The sequence below is a fragment of the Furipterus horrens genome, unplaced genomic scaffold (assembly GCF_987537825.1).
Source record: "Furipterus horrens unplaced genomic scaffold, mFurHor1.1.pri manual_scaffold_4, whole genome shotgun sequence".
Taxonomy (NCBI): domain Eukaryota; kingdom Metazoa; phylum Chordata; class Mammalia; order Chiroptera; family Furipteridae; genus Furipterus; species Furipterus horrens.
Genome location: NW_028327174.1, coordinates 78406623 through 78433080, shown reverse-complemented (window position 1 = coordinate 78433080; position 26458 = coordinate 78406623). Strand labels below are relative to the sequence as shown.

Genomic DNA, 26458 nt, shown 5'->3' with positions numbered 1-26458 from the left:
CGCTGCCTTGCGGCATACCTCTTCAGAGGAAAGGCTAAGGGAGTAAACCCTGACAGAAAATCCGGAGCCGGAGTCCCTAAGGCGGTTTGACGTTGTAGTCAACACCAGCAACTCCTGCGGCGCACCTGAAGCCAAGCTATATTGACTCCGTCTTTCCCTTGGACCCTTCAGCTGCGAAGAGAGGGGGGGTCTGCTGCATGGGCAACAGCAGACCCTCCATATCACCCTGCCCAGGCTCTGTAGCTTCAGCTTCACTGGAGAGGACACTCCAGCATCATCGCAAGATGTCGATTCAACACGGGAGGAGACAGATACCATGTCACTCCCGAGTTGGACTGCACAACCATTCTCGGCGGTGCAGATAGACTCTTAAGAAGCTACACCATCGTCTCTCGAGACGGACGGCTGCCGACGACGAATTTCTAGTAAGAAATAGAATTGTCAAGCAGACCTGGTATCCAAACTGAACCAACAAGAACAAGTCTCTTCTTTGAAGGAAACTACACCAAAAAAATTCAAGTATTCTAAGAACTTTTCTTGGTATTTAAGGACTCAGAACTTGTTATGTTATTTGAACATTTGATGACACAAGGTCACATACTATGTCTTGACAATTCCAGAACACACATATACGTGTTTCTACTCCTCTTCCCAGATGACTATTATCATCGAGCCTTGACTCCCTTTTTGACAGAGATTGCTTAGAAGAACCCTGCCAGGTCTCTTTTCTGTTGCTTGCTTTTCTGTTATTTGGTGCAATCCCCTCTCCTCACTGACAAGTCCTACTATAATTCTATGGTAATACAACATAATAGAACACAAAATGTTACTCTCTGAGCTATGTTCTACTCTTCTAAATGTTATACACAGTAAATCCTCCAAGTCAGGACAAAATATTTTGATATACTTTATAACTTATATAGGACCTGTACAACATTATAACTCAGTGAATAGCAAACAATGTCATAGCCCAAATATTTTTGGTTATATAAGTCTGTTGATTGCTAGAGAGATATGATTTTGGTTAGAGTATGAGTTTTGTTGGGCTACATTGGGAGATTTAAATATTTTATTTGGATGCTATTTTGTGTGCCTGGGAGTGTTTGCCACAGCAGGTGTTACCTAAACAGATGCTAAAGCCTTTGAAATTAATACGCAGCATCTTGTCAAACATGCCTCCTGCTTTACACTGTCAGAGCTGTTGAAAATTGGCTTTATCAGCCAACAGAGTTTTTGCTTGGCAGTGACTCAGACCTGGCATGTTTCAACACAATGTTTACTGAGCCAGGTGACTTTACTAATGTATTAGAATGTTGGGATTTCATGAATTTTCAAATGCTCCAAGCATCATATAAGCAAAAATATCTTTTGGTAATCAGTAGATAAAAGGTATTTTTCCTCTCTATATAGAAGAGTCAAGATTAAGGACAACATTACAGAACTAGAAGACATGGTTGTTCTGTTAGGAATTCTCTTTAATAATCTTCCTCTGTTATTTCCTATGTCTGATACTATTAAGATCAGGCCTAAAGACTTTTTCTATTTTGGAGAAAATTATAGAGGAAACTGGAGCAGGTTAAAGGGAAAGGATACTTGAAGTGAATAACTTCTGTATTGGTTCTAGGCTGTTGAGTTTGTCTTTCTCAATTCAGTAATCACATACACAGGGACAAGATTTGGAAAGTAAAAAATCTGCTCAAATTTAGGATTTAGGAAGCCACCCAAACAAAGAGCCAGAGTCCAAAGGAGAAGGGTCTTCATTCAACATGGCCATCCTTCTCACCTGGGTAAGCTTTAGGCTATAACCCTGGATTCTGGCCAGACTGTGGACAGTTGAGCTCCTCTCAAACAGGATCTCATAACAATCCATACAAGAGCTCACCGAAAACCTCTCAAATGTGTTTTATCCTGCCATTTTATTTCAGATTACAGAGAACATCTTGAGAGTTGTATGAGTCCCAGGCTAGTAGTAGATGCAATCAGAGACATATGGGAGCAATAATAGCAGGTAAGGTCAGAGACATGTGTTCTAGGGGACTTTTAAGAACAGTTTTATGATGTTCAGAAAATTTTCTCATAGTTTCTATCTTTATAGACATTAATATGATGCCTGCTTTTTATAAGAGAACATAAACTGTTATATTATATGCTCTAGTTAATAAAAACCTAATTAATTGATCAGCAAGAGTTTACTAAGTGTAAAGGAACAAAGGTACATCAAGCCATTTTCTCTTATAAAATTATGCTGGGTATTTTTACTCTAGGATATTAACATAAATAATTTTTAATATGCTATTCTACAAATGTTACAGTGGGATTGTTCTTTCATTATTGTTACTCTTGAAAGAAATCATGCTGTGCCTGATTTATTATTAGGAGTGATATTAGGATCTTCTCCCCAAAAGTGAGAGACACTTCACAATGAGATTTCTGTAAATGATGTATTTATGTCAGTTATGTGACTCGAGTTAGGTTTCAGTTACCATTAATGAAAAAAAGTGCATGATGTTTATGTTTCCTGAGACATCTAATGAAATATATTATCTTTATATGGAAAAATGGGCGTTGGAAGAAAACAAAATTTTATGTGGAATAACTATAAGTAGCTCAAAACTTACTGAGTGTATATCATTTATTAGACATCTATTATAATCAGCAACCACACTAATCATATTTATACTAAGGATCTCATTTTCTTGTACTTTAAGACTTATTTATTTATTTATTTATTTATTTATTTTTACTGATTGCCACTTGCATGCCTCCAACTGGGGGACCTGGCCTGCAACCTAGGAATGTGCCCTGACCAAGAATTGGACCAATGATCTTTTGGTTTGCAGGCCAACACTCAATCCACTGAGCCACTCCAGCCAGGGCAAGACTTTATTTTTTTAGAGCAGTTTAGATTTACAGCAAAGTTGGGAGGAAGGCTCATATATTTTCTACATACCAACTGCCCCCACAGATGCATATACTCCCTCATTATCAACATCCCCCACCAGATGGTACATTTCCTACAATTTATAAGCCTGCACATTGATATATCGTTATTACCCAAAGTCCATAGTTTACATTATGGTTCACTCTCAGTGTTACACATTCTATAGGTTTGGAAAAAACGTATAATGATATGTATCTACCATTATGGTATCATACAGAGTGTTTTCACTGCCCCCAAAATCCTCTGTGTTGCCAAACCCCTCTAACTCCGTAACAACCACTGTCTCCATAATTTAACTATTCTAGAATGTAACATAGTTGAAATCATAGAGTATGTAGCCTTTTCAGACTGGCTTCTTTCACTTAGTAATATGCATTTCAGGTTCCTCCATGTCTTCTCAGACCTTGATAACTCATTTTCTTTTATCACTGAATAATAGTCCATTCAATAGATGTACCACAGTTTATTCATCCATTCACATGTTGAAGGACATCTTGGTTGCTTCCAGGTTTTGGCAACTATGAATAAGTTGCTATAACATACATGTGCAGGTTTTTTGTAGATACGAGTTTTCAGTCCCTTTGGATAAATACCAAGAAGTACGACTACTGAATCATATGGACTAATAACTCATTTTTTACCTACATCCATCCAATAGAAGGCATGCTACCTACATTCCCAGAAAGACAACTGAGACTTAAAAAACAACTGAAACTATTAGGCCTAGATAAGAACCTAGCTCTGTTTCATCCTGAAATAGTACTCTTGGACAATGACATGCGTGACTTCCTGTCCTGGGGCAGGCAGAGTTTAAGGCCAATAACCCATTAGGTACAGTGAAAGCACTGCTTAGGGCCCACACTCCTTTTGGGGGACCATGAAAATGTTTCAGTTACCTTTAAAATTAAAAGAAAAGAATTAATAGAAACCAGTCTGAATTATCTTTATATCAGTAGAGTAATAAAATAGAATTTCTAGTATTTTTTTTTTATGAACAAAAGGGCCTACAAAGTAAAAATACGTAGGACCCACAGAAGTCAAAATGTCAGTTTTGGGCTACTGAAAAACTAACTTGCCTCTAAATATGTTCTTAACAAATTTGTGATGACATTGCCTGCCCTCCAAGATTCAACAGCAAAGATGAATCTTCTCTAATAGTTGCTGTTAAAGAGCACCTGATACCTGGGGCAGCTCTATACACATATTGGTAAATCAAAGTCCAGAAAGCAAAGTGGGGATAAGTATAAGATGGGCACAATTCAGCAGGAGTGCAGTAAGAGAAGCACGGTGGGAACTCAAACTCATGGTCAGACAACCTGAGGCTGCCTGGCAGCACCTATGTTTGATTTTAACTAACATCCACTGTTTTTTGGACTTTTTATGCCAGTTATCTTGACTAGAAGATATTTTAAAACAAAAGTTACCCAATACCTATGTTCATGTACCATAAAATGACCATTGTAATGTGATTTTTAAATAGATTTTCATGTCTCAGGTCACTATACTGCATTACAATAATCTTCTACTTTGCAGTTTTAGGGAAAAGACAAAAAAGGTTTCATTGGAATATGGATACATAAAATATCAACAGGGCATAAAATATTATTTGCATAAATTTTACATCTATTTTTCTTTTAACTGAGCATCCTTACTCAACAATTTCTGTGAAACTCTAGGAGTCCAGTTGTGGCTGTCAAATTGTATTAGTTATGCAGGCAGTTCTGCCTTCGAGCTGTCTAGCCCAGGGCTGACCATGAGACACGGCTGTAACACACAGTAATTTTGGATGACAGCTTATCCTGAGCTCATGCAATCTCGAAGCAATTATAAGACCAGAGGTCATTAACACTGCATTTGATTACATAACGTGATATAGAAAAAAATTACATACACACACATTGATGAGGTATTGATTTCTATGAAACAAAGGCTGCTTTGTTTCCAAACTAAATGATTTCTAAACGAAAATTCTAAAGTCTCTTGTGAATTTATAACTATTATTTTGAGTTATGTATACATATAAAATATAAGGAATATTTGTTTTCATCTTTCCAATGTAATACTTCTGTTATTAATTTGTTCTAGAAAATATATCCTGTGCTGTGGGGAATGGGGTATGTTTTATACATGGAAAACTTTGTGCAGTTTTATCCAAAAATACACAGATTTGAAATCCAGACTTCCTACCGACTATTACAAATAGAATCAGTAGAAGAATTTTCAATTTTCAAAAACGGCAACATCAAAATATAGTAAATTGGGGGCTAGCCTAAAGAAGTCATTATAAAAACATTTTGAAGTAGTTAATTTTGTCTAATTTGTGCTAGATGGCCAAGTCAGCATGCTTGCATGCCATGTGCTTTCCTCAGAGCTATTTTTGATTTGCACAAATGTTATATGGTTGGAGGATAAACTTAAAAGATGCTTTTTTGTGGTTGGTGAGGGTGTTGTTGGTGCTCAGTGAAGCTGAATTCCAACTCACCCTTTGTTTTTTCTCTTCTCTCTCAGACTGGTTTGCCATCATGACTCTTCATCCAGGGCTTACTCAAGTATATGGCTGCAGAAGTGAGGGTTTGTCAGTTTACTAATGTAGCGACCCACAAGATTAGAGAATGCAGATTTTATTGCTAGGTAGAGTGTTAAAATTGTAATTATGATGAACGGACTGCCATAGATTTTTCTGGAGACTGCTGTCCAGTGTCAATGACTTGAAATTAAAAGGTTGACTTTCCCTCCTGTCATGCAGCCTCTACTGACCTGCTTTTCTGAGATGCATACTCACCTATTAAATCAAGGCCTTTCAAACATTTCATTCATGAGAAAATATATCCTTTTTCTCCCCCTTCAAATAAACCTCCTTGAGTTAGCACACCATTCTGTAACGAGTCAGGGAAATTAACAGTCTCTTTTGGTCCTTCTATGTTTAATATTAAATATCATAAAATACACCTAAAGGGAAACATGTATAAATAGAATGTTCTCCATCTGTGCAAAGATGGGCAGCCTGGTCGGCTGTAGTGATCTACTGGGTAGAGAGAGGCAGGAGGAGAAGGGAAGAGGAAGGATGGCCAAAGGAAGCCCTGAATCTGTACACTCTCCTGAACTGGTGACTTCTGCAGAATCTAAGTAGGCACAGGAACTGAGTGAATCTGTGCTTTGCCCTTTTATTTTTCACTTTGAGAATAGCACATGTGGGGACCAAACGAGAGAAGATTGTTTGCATGAAACTGATTGAGAATAACCCACTGGTATTTGAAATATTATCAGCTCAGCCACTTTAATGACTCAGGTTCCCTCTTAGCTCAGACACCAGCATGCACAAGTGAAACCACCTTAATGATAAAGAGGAAGGTTACCTGTGCTCTAGGTAAGGTTTAAAAAGCCTGAGTGATGTTGATACCAGCACTGACATTCCAAATACTAGCATGATCTTTGTTAGAATTAAACCCTTTTATCCAAGTTTTCTCATCTGTGTTCTGAGAATAATAAGGCTACTGTGCTGAATAAATCATGTAACCGATGTTAAGTTTCTAACAAAATCACTGGCCTATACTAAACGCTCAAAAAACATCACCTTAAGAAGAAGGCAAGGAGGACATGGCGGAAAGGCAGTAACACTATGAACTTAGCTGAAATTGAGCAACTTCAGATTTTATGTAATTTAAGAGACTTGTAACTTATAATTAGGAACACAAGACAATTAGATGACTGTGTTGGAAAAAAGTTAGTTTGCTCTATTTTTTAAGGAAATAGCACTCTACATCAGGAGTTGAGTTAGAATTAGGGATTGATGTAGATGAAAATGATCTATTCCTGAGTACGAAGTTCAAGTGGTGAATGCATGAATGCATACGAACTTACTGAGAACAAGGACTTGAACTTGCTTCTTTTCCTGCCATCTCTCTTGTACTTACAATAGTGCCTAATACATAGGGAGTGCTTGTCTGAATGTGTGTGTGTGATGTGCATGAGTACATGCTGAGAAAAAACAGGATATTCCTTGGGTCTGTGGGTACTGTGTGTGCCCTGACCATTCTTTAAAATTCCAAGAAAAAAATACAGAGTAGGGAAAGTAATTTTGGACCTTGGGCAAAGTAAGAATGTTGGCAGACTTGGGTTGGGGAGCAATATGATGAGCCCGAAAAGCTATTGAATGTAATTTGTGGTTGGTAACTTATCTATGACTCCTGTCTCTGATTCAAAGCAAACTCAGCTTCTTTGAGTTTAGACATGGTGATGTATAAATGAGATTTTCTTCTAACATTTATCCTTCACTGTTTTCGGTTTCTGACAATACTCTGTGTTATACACTGCTTTATGTTTCTTACATTTTTTTACTATAAATTATAGTTCTGAAATATTTTGACATTGCTATATAAAGATCTAAGCTAGTTATTTTGTCCTAACACAATATTCCATTATGTGTACTTAATATATTTAATTATTCTGTTTCATTGTAGATGGAAATTCGATTGTTCTCAGTTCTTGACAACAAAGCCACCTTTACTCAGCTTCTCTTATATTCTGATACCTGTAGTATATATACAAGAGAAAAAGTTAGCAAACATTATTTTCCAAATCCATTTGGTTCTAGATTTTTTTCTGGGAGTCTTTTGAAAATGCTGTTCTATAATTTATATTTTGAGAGAAAAAAAGACTAGAGAAATAACATAGGGGTTAAATATGTATTTTCATTTTCAGAATGAATAAGATCAATTAACATATCTAACAAACAAATAATAAATCCAAATTAACAAGGTATTAGAAGCAGTATTATCACTTTGTATACATGCAGATAAAACATAGCAGATGATAATGTTATTGTTGTGTAGAATATGGCATAGTGTAATATTTCAGATATAGACAAAAATAACAACTACAAAATAAAATGAATATCAGACATGTCATATATTGAGTACATTTTAATGCTCTCACTCAGAAAAACAAATAAATCTAATTATACCTCCTAAAAATCATTTTGGTATTAAAGTGATAACATTTATGGGAAGTGAACCATTCACTTATTGTTACAACAAAGCTTGGTTGGGTGCATGCAGTTTGTCAGGAACTATGTGCAGTCCTGAGGATATAAAAATAAATGAGATAACAACATTGCTTTAAAGTATTATACTATTTACTTGGAGGAGATGAATACATAACTCAATTTAAATAAAAACAATACAGTAAGTACTTTGCTACATTTTGAACAAGGATTGTAGAGCATTAACAAGCCAAACCAGTGCTTTCAGAATAAAGTAGTTAGAATGGATGGGTAGGAGTATTCTAGGTGCAGGAAATAGTACATGAAAGAAAATGAAAACAAGAGATGAGAAAATGGAAAGGTGGAAATAGAAACAGGAAGAAAAATCTCTGGTAGATAAAGAAGATACACCTTTTAAGAAAGAGGTTTTAGATGATCATGTCACCTGTATATCAACAGTGTTTTTAAACATGTAATATTACTCTGGGTATGGTACATTGGTGATGAGTTTTGAGGGCTCGTTAGTAATGGGAATCCCTGATGTGTCTCAGATATGACTCATGAAGATCTTTGAGGTCAAGTGCAACAACTATGTGTAAGTTATCTCTATATCTTCACCACCTAGCAAGGCTCTGATGTGTAGTGGATACTTAATAAATATTGTATGTATGGATAGATAGTTAGAGGAATGATAAATTTATATAATTTGTGCAGTTGAGGAATCTGATGATTTTTCATTTTCAGCAAGAAGGGGACAATGTTGCAGAAATTAAAAGAGTTTTGGAACAGGATGAACTATTTTTTAATTGTGTGACCCTGAGCAACTTATTCAGCCATGCCTAGCTTCAGTATTTTTACCTTCAGTATAGGAAAGAGATGAAGTAATTAATACAAAATGCTAAGCTCAGGGCAGCTATACCATCGACTAAGTGTCGAACTATGGAGAAATATCTTAACTTTTCTAGGCCTCAGTGAGATTAAAAAAATAAAATTTATATTCTTAGAGCAGTTTTAAGTTCACAACAAAATTGAAAGGCAGGTAAAGAGATTTTCATATGGAGGGGTACACTGTAACCACACATGCATAGCCTCACTCATTAAAAACATCCTGCATCGGAGTGGTACATTTCTTACAGTTGATGCATCTGCATTAACACGTCACCACCCAAAGTCCATAGTTTACCATATGGTTTCACTCTTGGTATTGTACATTCTATATATTTTAAAAATGTATAATGACTGTATCTGACATGATATCATACAGAGTATTCTACTGTCCTAAAATCTTCTGTGCTTGGTCTACTTATCCCCTGACCCTTCAGAGTACTCCTTCCTGGAAACCATTGATCATTTTACTATCTTCATTGTTTCCTTTTTTTTCTTTCCAGAATGTCATATAGTTGGAATCATGCATAATGTAGCCTTTTTCAGTTCGGTCGCTTTCACTTAACAATATGCATTTAAGGTTCTTCCATGTTTTTTTCCTGGCTTGATAGCTCATTTCATTTTTTAGCACCAAATAATATTCCATTCTGTGGATGTAACAGTTTATTTATCTATTCACCTAGTGAAGGACAACTTGGTTGCTTCCAAGTTTGGGCAATGATGAATAATGCTGCTATAAATGCCCATGTGTAGTTTTTTGTGTAGACAGTTTTCAACTCTTTGGAGTAAATACTAAGGCGTGAGATTGTTGGGTTATATGGTAAAAGTACACAGTTGTGTTTTTGTTTTTGTTAGTGAGGTATTGTATTTTTCGGGGTTTTATTAAGATTAATTAGATAATCAGTATAAATTGTTTCACAGAGTGCCTGGCATATTGTAAGGACTCAATGTTAATTATATTTGCTGTTATTATATCATAAAAGATGATATAAAACTCAGTTATTTATAGTAAGGTTGGAAAACTAGGTTTAGAAGAGAGAAATGTCAGAGGAAAAGTATAAAAACAATTTGATAATTAACTGCATATGAGGTACCTGCATCTATTGCAGTCCCAGACACCAAAATGTGCTTGTCTAGTACTTGTTGCTCTGCATGGAAGGAATACCCTGTCTTGGGCCTCCAAGATCACCACCTCCCCTTTGGACTAATTAAGAAAGATTATGCAAGGTAATCGTAAATAATGGTTATCTGATTCTTCAGATAAGAAAAAACAGAGTATTGCTAAATGTACTCTAAATCCAAATCATATAAACCTGACCAACAATTAAGGTCAAAATGATACAGTGGAAAACCACTAGACAAACAATCTGTAGAACCGTGTTCACAGCCTAACTCACCCTCTATGGCTTGTTAGGGAACTTGGAATTAATTCTTAGTAATTCAGTTTCCTCCCCATAAAATGGGAATGAGACTCCTTCACTGGTTATTTAGATAGCAAGATGAGATAATGAATGTGAAAATCATGCCTGAAATTTGCAAGAAGTCAGTAAGTGTAAGTCTAATTTTAATACGTAGAGTGACTAAGTAGCTTGCTCATAATCAGTGCCATAATAAATAAAAAATGCAAAGTCATTTGTCACTGAAGGCATCTTGACTAATTTCTACGAAGTGGTTCATTTCTTACAATTGATGAATCTACATTGACACATCATCTCTCTGTTTTGAATACTTGATTACACTTACAGAGTTATATTTTCTCTTATTCTCCATGCATAAAAGCATATTTCTCCAATGTAGAGAGAACAGAGATACATAGGTGGAAGCAAAAAAAAAAAAAAAAAAAAATCACAATATTTCACTACCAAGAAATATCCAGTTCCTTTTGATTTTTTATCTTTCTGTCCATAGCAAACTAAATCTCCAGAAAGATAAATCCAGATATATGTTTCTTAAAATTGGTATGTCAAGTATACAGATTTGATTTATGTTTTATCTTATAATATTCATGAATATAGGATCATGTTTAAGTGACTATAATGTTAATAATACACAATACAAAATCATTGTCACTTCCTTCTTTATCAAAACTATGTGGTTTATCTAAGGCTTCATTTTTATGGAAATGTTTATTGTTTTTCATTTGTTTATTTCCATTTTCCACTTAAGTAGTATATCCGAGAGTATCAATAGTAGTTAAACAGGCAGAAATTAAGGGAATAAACCCTTATCTGTAATGCCAGCAATGGAGTCTTTCATCATGATTCTAAGCTCCAAGTCTACTCTGAGGGCTTTGAAGTACTCATTTGGGCTGATGCCACTCAGAGAAGCTCAGCAAAATAAGTGCTTTGAAGCAAACAAAACTATAAACCCTCAACTTCTCCCAGCTTTGCATAATCCTCATATTCATTTACTTTATTATAAATTTGCCATCGTGGAGGTCAGGTTAACCAAACCTCCCCTTTTCCCCCGGTTTTTTTTTTTTTTTTTTTTTTTTTTTTTTTTTTTTTGAATCTTCTGACATTGCCTTCTTAGCCTGTGGTTGAGTTTTCCAAGCATCAATTTTATTACCAAGAACCACTCTAAATGATTTAATGATAATATGGATCTATTTATTATTTTTCAAAGATATTATAAAATACTATTTGCTTATTATAAGAATAGCAGAATAGTTGAATTAGGTTTCTTGATGTTCTTTTAAAATAATTTTTACTGTGTCTAAACTCTGCTTAGTGTTAAAATTACCCATATGATATACACACAGTAGGGCAAAAGTAGGTTTAGAGTTATTTGTTTGGAAAATAATACAATAATTAATCAATAATAATACAGGAATAAACTGTGTTTTCATACAACTGTAAAGCTACTTTTGCCTCATCCTGTAATATCTGATCCCATCTGAGGATTCATTATGTCTTACACATTGAGAATATAGCAATGAAGTCAGACAGAGTCCCATTTCACATGGAGTTTACATTTCAAACAGAAAGCTATGCATAAATTAATAAAAAACTAATGGCTAATGTTATCAAGACTTACGTCCATTTATTATCTTGTAAGAGGTATATTCTCTTTCTTCATGTTCGTAATGAATAAATGAATTTCTTATTCTAAGTAGCACTTTTAGTAAGATTTTATTTTTGATTGATGTTGTTGGCATTTATTCATTGATTGTTTTTTTTGTTTAGTGATCTAGTATATGCAGTTGGGACATTGCTCTATAGAAATAAAAGTACAAGATTTTTTTGAGTGGTTAACAAAATTAGACAAATTTAAATTATTCCATATTATTAATATGCTATCATATTAATGTTTAGTATGATATATCTGATAAATTTTGAAATATATCTTATCCATTCATCTAAGCAGCATAGTATAATAAAATGTGTATGTTAAATATTATGGTTTAGCATTTTTTGAACATTTGAATCAAGTTAGTTTAATAACAGCAATATTTATGTTTGTGTATTTATATATATAGGCAGTCAACTGTGTCATTTTTTCATTCTTTGCATTCAAAAGTTTAGGTTTCTACTTTTTTAAAATTTCTGCTGGAATACATTTTTTATATCTAAAAGGTGTCTTCAAATATTTTTATTCCCCTTTCAGGAATTTGCCGCACTGACAAAAGAATTAAATGCCTGTAGGGAACAACTTCTAGAAAAAGAAGAAGAAATTTCTGAACTTAAAGCCGAAAGAAACAACACAAGAGTAAGTATAAAAGTACTTCTGCTTGAAATCATTTCCATATATGTTCAGTGCCTTATCTCTTGTATGTGCATAAAAAATAAACGTTTTAAAATTTCAGGAAGACTTTAAGCAGACATCACTTACAGTCTCTGGCTTAAAGTAAAGGACAATATACTACAAAACGCAAAACAAGAAGACAGGAAACCTAAATTACAGTCTTGGCTACTAAATCACTAAGTTGCCTTAGAAAATGTTCTTGTTCCTCTTGGTGTGTGTTTTTTCAATTTTAAAAGGAAAGGCTGCGTTTCAGTACAGAATTTCAAACTCTGCAACTGTTGTACTGGAGTGGAAGCCTACACCTAAGAGGCTGGAGACGGGCAGCGGGAGAGGTCTGAGAGAGGAGTGGGCATTCTGATAGGAGATGCTATGCACAAGTGTCCTGCCATGAGTCCTCCCCTTGGCCAGCAAAATATTTCTTTAAAAAATAAAAAACGTGTTAAAATGTAAAACCACTGGAACAAAAATCTCCTCGGTAAAAGAGGTATATCTTTTCTGTTTCGGAAGACTGCAGTGGAGACTTTCATTTCTGATTTCTGATTTTATGAATCTGATGGAATTTACTATATTCTGCCCTTGGAAAACCCACGTATTGTTTCAGTCTCATGAGATTTAACATTAAAGCTCAGAGTTGGATCAATGATGCCTATTTCCTACTTATGAAGAAGTCACTGAATTTCATAAAATGTTTAAGTCGCTATAATACCCATACATGAGAGCAGTTTTTCTACTAAAGAACATAAGAAAAACCACTTTTGTGTGGATAGTTCAATTTATATGAAGTAGGTGAAAAATATTTTAAATGTAAGACTTCTAACAGATTAATGCTGAGAAAATAAGGTATAGTTAACATATTCATTCATTTTATGCTTGGTCTTAGGAGTAATGTAAAAGCGACAGCTTCACAAACAGAGAGCTTGTGCCTCTCATGAGAGATACCATTCCATGAACAACAGTTATATGATCAAACCCAGCTTATCTCCTCATTCATCAGGGGCTTGTTTCATGGTAAAGAGAATTCATACAGTGAGCTCACAGGAATTGGTTTGCATTGAGACTTGGATGAGCCAGCCTCACGGACGGCCTCAAATAGGACACGAGGACCAGTCTTTAGATCCCATTATTAGCTGTCAGGTTCATTTTTCTGTTTCTTTCTTCCTCTATATATTTTCCCATCCTTGATTTTTTAAAGTACACTGTTTTTTTTTTTTTTAATCCAAATTTAAAATTTGTTTCATCCATGACATTTATTCTGCCCCATTTCACTGTTTTCTATTTTAACACTTTTGGCTGCCTTCCCTGATGTAGTACAATATGCCAAATGTAAAAGTAGGAGCTGGAAGCTGAAAATGGAAGGAGACACAAACCTCCAGGTAGCTTTCAAGTATTTCTCATATTTAAAATGCACAGAAACTCTTTTACTAGCTGTGTATTTCCGCTTTATACAACCTTTTTTTCTACAGTCTCCTTACTCCCTTCCACAACCCTGTGTGGAAGGTGTTATAATTATCCCCATTTTACAGATGGGGTAGCTGAGCTCAGAAAAGGGCAGATAACTTGCTGGAAGTCATGCCATAATAAATGGCAGACAAAGGATTTGAAAGCTAAGGCAGAATAACTCCAGAGTCTATATCCTTAGCAATAAGGCTATCAACACAATTATTCAAGTTAAATCCATGAAAAAATTCCAAGATTTAATACAGCTAAGAGGTGACATTGCCTAAGAGTAGACCACTGTAGCATAGAGTGTGCCATTTTTGCTTGATTGTGACTGACTTTAGAGAACTAGGAGATTTGGGGACAGCATCCACACACTTTTCATCAGATTACATTCCAAGAGGTGCAAAAGGACATGAGGCTATTGTATCTGCAAAGGAACCTTGGGTAATAAAAGAACTCAGGCAAGCTATATGTAAAATACCAGTTCAGGAATCAAAGTGAGCGAAACACAAATATTAAATTCCATTAAGTTAACAGAAATTGGTTTTAAACATGAATAACAGTTACTTTGAAAACATGGATAAACCTGGAAAAATTTTTTTCTTTCTTTTTAAATTCATTTTAAAACTATTGTTGACATACAATATTATGTTAGTTTCAGGTGTACAGAATAGCAAGTAGACATTTATGTGCCTTATGAAGTCATCACCACATCACTTCACAGCCTTTTGGCTAAGATCAAGTGTGAAACCAACACCACGATCTGTTCAGTACTCATGCGCCACCATTCATAGTCCTTACGGTATTATTTACTATATTCCCAATGCTATACTACTCTACAGCCCTGGGACTGTTTTTATAATTGGCAATTTGTACTTCTTAATCCTCTTTACCTTTTTTTTCCCTCCCCCACCTGGAAACCATTTTCCTACCTTTCTTAAAATCAGTTATATGGAGGATTTTTATTGTTGATTATGTCAAAATAAAACAAATTTATGGAACTTTCCTTGTTCAAAGTATTGATTGTATGACAACTATTGAAGTTATATAACCATCTCTCACCTCCTTCACCACCCAAAAAAATATCCAGGGCTGAAAATTGGACATATGTTCTCTCTTACCCATAATTCCCTATAAAATGTTGCTAAATACAACAGTTTTATACATTTTATGTAATTAGGTTTTTTCTTCTACATGTTGTCTTTTTCTTCGTGCTAGAAACATCTACTTATTGGTCATGGAGAGAAAACAACAAGCTAGTATTTTCTTCTCACATCTGAAGAAAATTTGATTGGTGTTAGATTGTGAGAAAGTTTAAAGTAGAATTTTATATTTTAATTTCCAGGGTTCTCATAAACTTGTGACTCTTCTCCCTTGAATAGTTAACATGTGGATTGAAAAAACACACACAAAAAGATAGGACATATGCTGTCCCAACAGCTTTGAGTCTTCAATGGAAGACTCAAACATGTACTTAGGAAACATAGGGAACTCTAAATTGTATTCGAGATTAAAGGGTGTTGACTGGACTGAGCATGATAGCAACTAGTTTGAAGGGTTTTCTTTTTTTTTAAGATGTTAATGTTGAGTTATATGACTATACCATAGCAGTCAAATTGGTCTACAGGGAAGAATGTATTTCTACTTGATTGCTATTTGTGACTGAAAATAATTGTGCACAAGGTTATGTCAAATTCAGATTTAATAGGAAGGTGTATAGTTTTAGAAATTTAGTTCATAGGTTTCCATTGATGCCATATGTGTGTATGCCTGTATGACATATGTTTCTTTGTGTACATATATAGGTTCTGGTCATTTAAAGTGAATTCCAATGTAGGATTAATCACTATGCATATATTCCTTGTGATTTTCTTGAGTATACCTCTGAAAGCTTTATTTAAATATTAGACTAAAATGTGGCTCCAAGAAAAAATACAGTTAGCAGATTGTTAGTGGTATCTGAGATGATTTTCTCTTTATTTTTAATTTATTTTCATTTGTAATCTTAAGAGCCATAAATATATGCTACAGTAAAACATTTTAGCCACATTCTCTAGGCTAGATAATTTTACATTTGTCATTAATTTAGGTCATTAATTACTAAGCATATAGTATATGGAATATTTTCTTAGGTATTGAGGAGTATGCAGGATAAGTTAAATTAAGCCTTTAAAGAGTCTGTTTTATATAGATAAGAGTTCCTAGTTGCACATAACAGTACATCTTAGCAGTTTTAATCAAAACATTAAGGTATATAAGAAATATCTAAACTGAGCTTCCGGGCACAATATCTAGGACCACATTTCTTAATCTTGTGGATTTTTCCCACATCCCCTATCCCAGCAATGTACAGCCTCTGCTACTACCTGGGCAAGCAAAACAGACGGATGCCCCATACCCACCTTGTTTCCTCATCTGACTGCCTCAGAATCTGTGCTGTGCATGTGGCTTTGGTTGACTGACTCTTAGTCACATATCTGCCACCTAGTGGTAAACATGACAGAAATGTTTCTTGGATCCTGTATTACCGAGACAATAATATTCAGAATGTGGGGAACCATTAAATATGGTGTGTATGTTTAAAATTTTGGGGGCAATCACAAATTTCAAGTCTAAACTATAAATACAATCCAACATTTATTACATGCCTTTCCATATTAAAATTCTAAACAAAGATATTACTGACATGCATCTACCTAACAAATACTTATTGCATGTCTGTAGATGTCAGGAACTAAGCCAATATCCAAATACAAATATCAAAATGATCATGACAGACACGGTGCCTACCCTTATGGAGCATATATTTCAGTGAAGAAACCATAAATTTAGTGAAACTGTTCTTAAGAAATTACACATGGTATGTTATGAAGAAATAAAGCAAGAGAGTCAAACAGAGAATTATGCAGGCTGGGAAGAGGAAAGACCTACTTTACATAGACTAGGGAACAAATGTTTCTTTGAGAGGACGATATTTGAACTGAGGTTAAAGGATGAGAAAGAGTTGGCCAAATGAGGAGCAAAAGAGGAGTGTTCCAGGCAGAGGGTAAAACATATGCGAAGGCTCGGCATATTGAGAAAGCAGAAGTAGGCTGGTGTGATTAGAACATACTTTGTCAGAAAAAGACTGACACCAGATGATGTCGGAAAAATAGTCAGGAGTCGTCGTCGTCGGCAGCCGTCCGTCTCGAGAGACGATGGTGTAGCTTCTTAAGAGTCTATCTGCACCGCCGAGAATGGCTGTGCAGTCCGACTCGGGAGTGACACGGTATCTGTCTCCTCCCATGTTGAATCGACATCTTGCGATGAAGCTACAGAGCCTGGGCAGGGTGATATGGAGGGTCTGCTGTTGCCCATGCAGCAGACCCCCCCTCTCTTCGCAGCTGAAGGGTCCAAGGGAAAGACGGAGTCAATACAGCTTGGCTTCAGGTGCGCCGCAGGAGTTGCCGGTGTTGACTACAACGTCAAACCGCCTTAGGGACTCCGGCTCCGGATTTTCTGTCGGGGTTTACTCCCTTAGCGTTTCCCCTGAAGAGGTATGCCGCAAGGCAGCGGAGGTTTTTTGGAGTCAGAGTTTTCCTTCTCTGATGTGCCCTGACTGGAAGATCGAACCAGCGACACTTAGCTCGCAGGCCGACGCTCAATCCACTGAGCCAAACCAGCCAGGGTTAAAATAAGCACTAAGAAATGTGATATTAATATGCAATGCTAAATGTAATAGTGGCATTGTAAATACCAAAGATTTTCATTACAGCCTGGCTGGTGTGCCTCAGTTGGTTGGGCATTGTCCCACAAAGTGAGAAGTTGCTGGTCTGTTTTCTGGTCAGGGCACGTACCTGGATGCAGGCCAGGTCCCTGGTGGGGGTGTGTGAGAGACAACTGATTGATTTTCTCTTTTACAGCAATGTTTCTCTCCTCCTCTTTCTCCTTCCCCTCCTCCATCTCTAAAAATAAATAAATAAAATCTTAATTTTTTAATTCATTACAGTATAAGCTTTAGGAAAAAATCCTGAAAAAATAAAAAAAAAGAAAGTTGTTCTCTTTATTCCTTTCCACCCCAGTATCTTATATTTGTTTTTTCTTCTTGTTTGAGTAATTTCTGCTTAATTTTGCTAGACACCATTTGTTAGCCTATGATTTCACCATCCTTCTGAAAAGCTCTCCTACAAAAGAAATTGGTCAGGTATTGTTCTTCAATAGCAACATTTTAATACTGGTAACAACCCAGTAGTTTTGTTTTTATTGTTATTATTTTCTTTACATGTATCTTCGTTGTTAGTGGCAGATCTCATATTAAAAAAACAAACAAAGGTGACATCCCAAGTCACAAAACATTTAAAGGCAAAATTTCTCTGAGAAAAGTCACAACTCAGAGTCTAAAAACATAATTGAAACACTGTTCACTGGACTTCTATCTATTCCTGATTCAAATCAGCCCCAGTGGCCATTCTGGGTATATGCAGGTTCTAGACTATTCAGTTTAAAAATTACTGTATTTTTTGCTCCATAAGATGCACATTTTCCCCCCAAAAAAGTGGGGGGAAATGTCTGTGCATCTTATGAAGAGAATATTGCATCAGAGACCTTGATGTGTATTACCTGACCTGTCAGCGGTGGCAACAGCTGTTAGAAAAGAAAGCGGCGGGCCCACCGTAAACCCCTGGGGATGCTTAAATGTCCCACTTTACTGCTGAATCTCAGGGTGTCTGGTCAATTGCCTTCCACCTCTGCCCATCACCAGGGACCTGGGATAGTGCAGAGAGCCACTACAACCACTGACCTGTCAAATCAGCAGAGGCTAATAATGGGTATGAGGCACAGTGCCAATTGCCAATGGTCTTTGACACTGGGTGGGGTCTGTGTCAGTAGAACCACCTCCAATCGCCAATCTCTGTGTCTTAAGCTCTGTCAATCACAAGAGGGAGATGGGTGGGGCTGAGGTAACATGTTCTTGGCTGGCTACTGGCTTGGTTAGATGCTACAGCTGTCTTGTCTACCTCCTTATTGTTTCTGGTGCACACCAGATTTCTGTGTGAGGAGGCCAGCCGTAACTGGGTGAGCAGCCATAAATGCTGAAGTTTGTAGTATATAAAGGGAGTTATGGTGGGGCCACTATTCTAGTAGTAATACAGGCACTAAGGGGATTAAGGGGTATCACTAGTTGTAACCGACACTGGGGGTAGTCCGCCAGAACCTGCAACTAGGATATTGATACTCTCAGTAAATGTTGCAACTAGTGATACCTCTCAACTCCCTCAGTGCCTGTCATTAAAGGCCCCCATAAATTCTGACTCTAGCAATGATGGGTTCTTGGGGTTCCCTGAAAACTAGAAGAGTACTTTAACCTTAAAGTCTCTCCTCATTTGTTAGTGACAGTGATGATGGTTCTTAATACTGCTGTTGACTGCTGTTCAGTTTACATGGTTGAAATATTATTTTGTTATATTTTATTAAATATAATATTTGGCTCAGAATATTTTTTCTTGTTTTCCTCTTCTAAACCTAGGTGTGCCTTATGGTCAGGTGCATCTTATAGTGCAAAAAATACAGTACATACACCTGAAACTAATATAATATTATATGTAAACTCTAATTGAAAAATGAAAAAGGATATAAAAAAATTGTCCTTTAACCTTTTTTCCAAAATGACTCTTGTAAATATCAGTTACTGTATTCTAGTTGATTGCATACATTTTTCTATGATATAATGTAAGAATTAATTGAACATATAATCATTAGTGATTATCGCCATAATTACTACAGCAGCATATGATTATAATTATCACTATAATCACCTATACAACATGTGTTATCATTCTAATCACAAAACCACATGATGATTATGATCATTTCCTTCAATTAAACACTTTTAAATAACCAAATATAAATGAAATTAATTTGGCTTTAAACACTATTCACAAAATCATCAGGCACCATATAATGTTTTTAATAATTTTCATATTGGATCGCACATATTATGTTGTGTTCTACTGAATTCATACTGAAATGACTACATTTTCTAAATAAATGCATAAAGTTTACATTATATCTTAAATTCATTAACTTGTTATATGATAGAAATGAAATTTAGTTTTAATATATTTTATGAACCTTGGTTTAGACACAGGTTTGTACTTCTTTGCTGCTTGCCTGTATTATAATCTGAGGTTATCATTAGATATTATTTAACCTGCAATCTTTTAAGGTTGAAGTCATTTATAAGTATTAGTGACTCATATCTATAAGATAATTATATTTTCTGTTAAACCCAACAGCTGTTACTGGAGCATTTGGAGTGCCTTGTGTCACGACATGAAAGGTCACTGAGGATGACAGTGGTAAAACGGCAAGCCCAGTCCCCCTCGGGAGTTTCCAGTGAAGTTGAGGTTCTCAAGGCACTGAAATCTTTGTTTGAGCACCACAAGGCCTTGGATGAAAAGGTGCAGTATTGCAAGAGGGTTCTCACAATTTTATATGTCAATTCTACTTCAGAAAAGTTAGTTAAAAAAAAACACTTGATCTAGTACATAGAAGAAGGTAGAGTTTCGGCAAAAGATTTCAGCTTAACTGTGTGTTTGTTGAGCGTCCTTGTCTTCACCCAGGATGCACCCAGCTCCTGAAATGAGATCAGAGAAACACCTTTGAGTTATAGGAAAATCCCTTTTTAATAAATGCAACAGGATTGTTGTGTGTATATTGGTAATATTCATACCTGTGGTTTTTTTTTTTTTAAATATCACTGAATCTATGGCTTATCAAGTTAGACTTCTGTTATGGTACATTACAGATAGCCAACTGAAATTTCATGTTGTCATTTAGCCTCTCTTTCAATCTCTCATTTTCTCTTACTCCACCCATCTCTGAAATGCATGTATATAGATGCCAACACTGGAAACTACTAATTATCAATTAAACATATCTCTAGGTATATAGAACCATGCAATTTATAGATGTCTAATATCGTAGTTATGAATACACATTTTTAAGTCTTTGCATGTTAACAATATAAAGTATTAGTAGAAAAACCTGCTTTAAGTCTTTTTAAAAATAGCTATAAAATTTTTCAGCTGTTACTCAGATATGTTTTACTGACTTAAGTAACCCAATATTATGATAATATCCTTTGCAGATTAGTAAGGCTTATGACATGATTACTGTTTAGAAAATTTTAAAATTAACAAAGCTTTAAGATTTTGTAAAGTGGAAATTGGGTCCCTTCATTGTAAACATCTGACAAGCTCTGAGCATTGAAATCCAAACTAGGGATTATTACCAAGTTATATATAGGTTTTGACATGCAGACACTCTGGTTCACTACTGATGTCCTTATTTATACATGCACTGAGTTGTAGGGTGGAATTTTTATGATTAGATAAGACCAACAGTAATTTTGAAAGCATTTTCCATGACCAATTCTGGGAGCTGGAGGAAACAAGAAATATATATGTATCTCACAATCACTCAAATATCATTGACTATTTTTAAAAATATGTATAGGATATGTATGGGAACTATAAGAAAAAAACTAAATATATATATATATACACACTTCCCATTTGTTTCTATGAACTAACATCACAGTGCCAAAACTGGATTTGAACTTCTGGTCTTTGGAGATTTTTCACAATCATTGTTGTTACAGGATTGAAAGTTCCAAAATGAAGCCCTGCCAATGACTTTAATTTTTATTTAAAATGTATACTTATCCCACAAAAGTTTCTTCTCATTCTGAAACACATTTGTCATTTTTAGGGAGATATTTTAATTCCCAGGAATAAAATTTCTGTGGCCTTGAAACATCTTTGGGGAAGAAAATTACTTATCTTTATTTTCATACCACTATGAAGAGAATAGATATAACATGAAATTATATATCAAATATGCTAGATGCACATATTTTAGGGGTTTCACTTTAGCACTATAACAATCAATATATCTTAACTATTATGCAGAAAGTGATTAATTGAACATGGTTAAATAGTTAAAAAAGAAAAGAAAAAGAAAAATTTAAGTATAGTGCCAAGGCTATCAACTGTGTACTTACACTTAGAAAAAAAAAATTCAACAAGAAAAATAAAGGTAATTACGGCATTCTGCTGATGCTATGCTCAGAGCAGAGCAAAAAGCTAAAAGGTTTGTCAGAGACACTATTTATTCCCTATCAATGGAGTTCCAGCTATGAACACAAGGTAAACTGTTAGGGTTCTTTAAACCATGGAAAAGTTACCCTTTTGTCCTCCTAAGCTTAGTTGAAATTAGTGTATAATTAATTAAATACATTCTCATAGAAATGTGAATAAAATTAATATTATAATGTTTTGGTAGTTTTATCAGCAATTTTACATTTATAACATTAATTCAAAATATATTCATAAATTGTTTTTATTTTCTTGGAAAAACAGCTTCAGATTCAACATTTTGTAAATGATATAATTGCAAGTTGTAAATAATGTTCTAAATTTTTTGAGTAAGTATTTTATTGAAGGTTCAATATAATGAAAATATAAATGCTTAGCTTGTGGTAAATAAGAAACAGTTTCAAACAGTTTCTATGATTTTCAGTTGAGCAAAGAAAGTCAGGAAGATATTTTAATCTACAAGGTAGCCTGATTTCAGCTACTTATATGACTTGAATGAATCTTTTAGAAACATTCCAGTGTATTAATATATCTTTTAAAATATGGTACCTTCACCTCTTCACAACAATCTAAATGTGATCTGATCAATGTTACATATAGTGAGATCATGTACTTATATTTAACCATTTCAAATTGCTGTTTTCATCAACTAGGATTCCTAGACCTTTATTAGAACACTTATATTTTATAGTCACTATTTTAGGATGTGGGCGTAAATCTTTACAACAATCCTTGTTAAATATCAAGCACATCTCCTAAAATTTTGTTTATATCTGCATTCCACATATCAGCAGTCTTCATTTTCATGCCTTGGGAAATTTACTTTTTTGGATCTATCTAAGATGTTTATTTAAAAGTATTCTCCAAGTCAAATCATTAATAAGTTTCTTCCAAATAGCTCTTGTTCAGTTATTAATAAGAATTAGTTTTATGCCTTTTTATGAACAATCAGATATTTGTCCAACACTACTGGTATCTGACAGTCCATCTAGTGCACCAAAATATGGAAGAATCTGCATAATTGTCTTTCGTATCAAATATCCATTTATGAGTGTGTATTAAGAGCCTTCAGAGAAGTTGAGCATAGTGAGATACAATTAATGTTAAACCGCACTCAGACACTTATTTTCTATTACTCTAGATTACTTCAGGAGTTAAGTGCACCCAGTCCCCTGAATGTATCTCAGATATCATTATTCAGTACAGATACATGATTGATACTTTAAAAAATTTCAAATTAGAGTCTAGATTTATCTAGTGCTTTTTATTTGTTTGCTAATTAGAAAATAATATTATAATTCCAACTTAAAATTGTTATTTATGTTTCTATATATTTCATATAATATTTAATCTATAGTCTCCATTAAATCTTATAAAAACACCATTCATTAAAATATGCACTCAATGAATTAAAAAAAGTATGATAAATTTAAAGTTTATAATTATGTAATTATATATTAAAATACATATTCACTATTCCCACGGAAAAATCTGTTAATTCATAAATACTCAAAAACTCGCTGTAAATTTCATTTTATGTTGAAGCTATAAATTTTGTTGATTTTTTTTCTTAAGGAAAATTAAGCTGTTGTCATCATTCATTTTAATTCAGTCAAATTTATTTTTCTCAATTTTTTATAAATTAGTACTTTTACATTTATACTTTTGGATAAATATAATAAATATAGACCATATTTGTATATATGAACATGTAATAAATATAACAGTTTTAGAAATTATAAAAAAACAAAAATAATAGAAACACTTGTGAGTTTTATTTCTGTATGAAACATTTGTAAATTGTAACTGTTTTCAAACTATGTGCAGTCTTTAGTTCTACAAAATATAATGTTTGATCTTTGGTATCTGGAAGCTAGCTAGAAATTCCAGAAAGAAGTACTTTTTAATCCCTTAATAACAATGTAGACCTCTTATTAATACAAAACATATGAGCAAAGGACAATATATTTCAGATTCTAAAAATCATTTCCTTTTAAACAAATCATTTTTGAAATTAGATAGTAAATGTCAAATGAAAACTCAACTTATTATTTTAAAGAAGTAGAGAGAAAGTTTTTTTGCCTACGTTTAATTTTTAATCAATGACCATTTTTCAGATGAATTTATAATACACTTTTGGAGTTTGCCTCCATTTACTATGAATCAGAATTGAGAACAAGATGGGTCTGTCTCCAGCCTCACTGGAAAATCTATGCTTGAAACAGTAAAGGACTTACAAGAAAATCTCTTGATAAAGTGACTATGAGGTGACATAGGATTCCTGAGCACTTAGGACTATAAAACAGTTGAAAAATAATAGCTAATTGTGACTGTCTCCGATAATGTTAATGATGGATTAACAGCTTAACATGTCTAGGATGCACATTACGGCACATAACATATTTTGGTTTTTCTTCTAGGTAAGGGAACGACTGAGGGTTTCTTTAGAAAGAGTCTCTGCACTGGAAGAAGAACTAGCTGCTGCTAATCAGGAGGTAACATACCAAACTTTCTCCTCTTTTGAGGTGCAATATAGCTAGCATAATATCTCTTGTGTTGTACGTCACATTTATTAAAATTGTCACAAAAAATTAAATTACAGTGTGTATATACCACTGAACAAGGCCTTTTGAAACTCATGCCAGAGTCATGTTTTCTCATTTCTGGTAGTCAGATCTGCCACTAAGAGATGAAAGGACACTTAGGAAGAGCTAGGGACCTGTGAGCTAGTGAGATGGGGATTTAGAAAGACTGCAGTCAGAATGCCAGTCCTTCTGAGAAGTAAAACACTGCCCCTAAATTGGAAAATATGTAAAATACCTGTTCGTCGGCAGCCGTCCGTCTCGAGAGACGATGGTGTAGCTTCTTAAGAGTCTATCTGCACCGCCGAGAATGGCTGTGCAGTCCGACTCGGGAGTGACACGGTATCTGTCTCCTCCCGTGTTGAATCGACATCTTGCGATGACGCTGGAGTGTCCTCTCCAGTGAAGCTGAAGCTACAGAGCCTGGGCAGGGTGATATGGAGGGTCTGCTGTTGCCCATGCAGCAGACCCCCCCTCTCTTCGCAGCTGAAGGGTCCAAGGGAAAGACGGAGTCAATACAGCTTGGCTTCAGGTGCGCCGCAGGAGTTGCCGGTGTTGACTACAACGTCAAACCGCCTTAGGGACTCCGGCTCCGGATTTTCTGTCGGGGTTTACTCCCTTAGCGTTTCCCCTGAAGAGGTATGCCGCAAGGCAGCGGAGGTTTTTTGGAGTCAGAGTTTTCCTTCTCTGATGTGCCCTGACTGGAAGATCGAACCAGCGACACTTAGCTTGCAGGCCAACGCTCAATACACTGAGCCAAACCAGCCAGGAACAAAATACCTGTTAAACTTAGGAAATGTTGCAAATGAAGTTCATTCCTTGGAAATGCAAATATATTCTCCCTCAGGTCCTTATTAGTCTTATCTTCTAAAAGCTGGTGGCAATGTTTAGTGGCATTATTGAACCCATTCTTTTGATCTCATTCATGATTCTAAGGAAGTATTTTATAAATCATCTCAGATTTAAAGAGTTGTCTTTCTTTAGAAAATTTTGCTTATTTGGTTATTAGAAGATTTTGCTTCTTTTGGTTATTAGCGCATAAAGGAACTTGGGTCATTTTATTTTGTTCATTAGTTTATTTTGTTCATTAGATTCCACATATGAGTGAGGTCATGTGGTATTTGTCTCTCTCTCAATGGCTTATTTCACTTAGCATAATGTTCTCCAGGTTCATCCAGCTGGAAATTTAACATAATCTGATATGGCTGATTGATGTAATGGTCTGATATGTGATTTTGATCATGACACTTCAACAAACATTTATTAGGCATTTTCTGTTAATTAGGCATTTTGTTCAGTACTGGGTATGAATATATAATAATAAAACTCAGATATTAATAAAGCAATCATTCACCTCTTAAGTCAAGTATGGGAGATAGACATGGTAAAAAGTAACTAAAACAGTGCATTAATGATCAGAGGGTTCAGTTTGGGAAGATGAAAAAAGTGATGAAGGTGGATGGTGGTGATGGTTGCCTAAACATCACTGTCCATAACACCACTGCACTGTACACTTAAATGATTAACATAGTAAATTTTATGTTATGTACACTTTAGCATAATAAAAAAGTAATTATAATACAATGACTGATCTGAAAATGAAAGTAGAAGGTTTAATAAGTACAAAGTTTGCTTCTTTTTTTTATTTTTTTATTTTATTTTATTTTTAATTTAATTTTTTGGTTTTTCAATTACACTTGTCCCATTTTTTCCCCATTGCTCCCACCCACCCAGCCCACCCCTTCTC

At 34.9% G+C, this 26458-nt stretch overlaps 1 protein-coding gene across 1 annotated transcript in view; it reads left to right on the top strand.

Moving 5' to 3' along the window:
- The window catches only part of PPFIA2 (PPFI scaffold protein A2), a 449044-nt gene that overhangs the window by 237257 nt on the left and 185329 nt on the right, over positions 1 to 26458 (top strand). The window contains exons 3-5 of the mRNA XM_090273671.1: positions 12414 to 12515; positions 20267 to 20431; positions 24550 to 24624. Of these exons, the coding sequence (XP_090129797.1) occupies positions 12414 to 12515; positions 20267 to 20431; positions 24550 to 24624 (342 nt within the window). The remainder of the gene's footprint in view (positions 1 to 12413; positions 12516 to 20266; positions 20432 to 24549; positions 24625 to 26458) is intronic.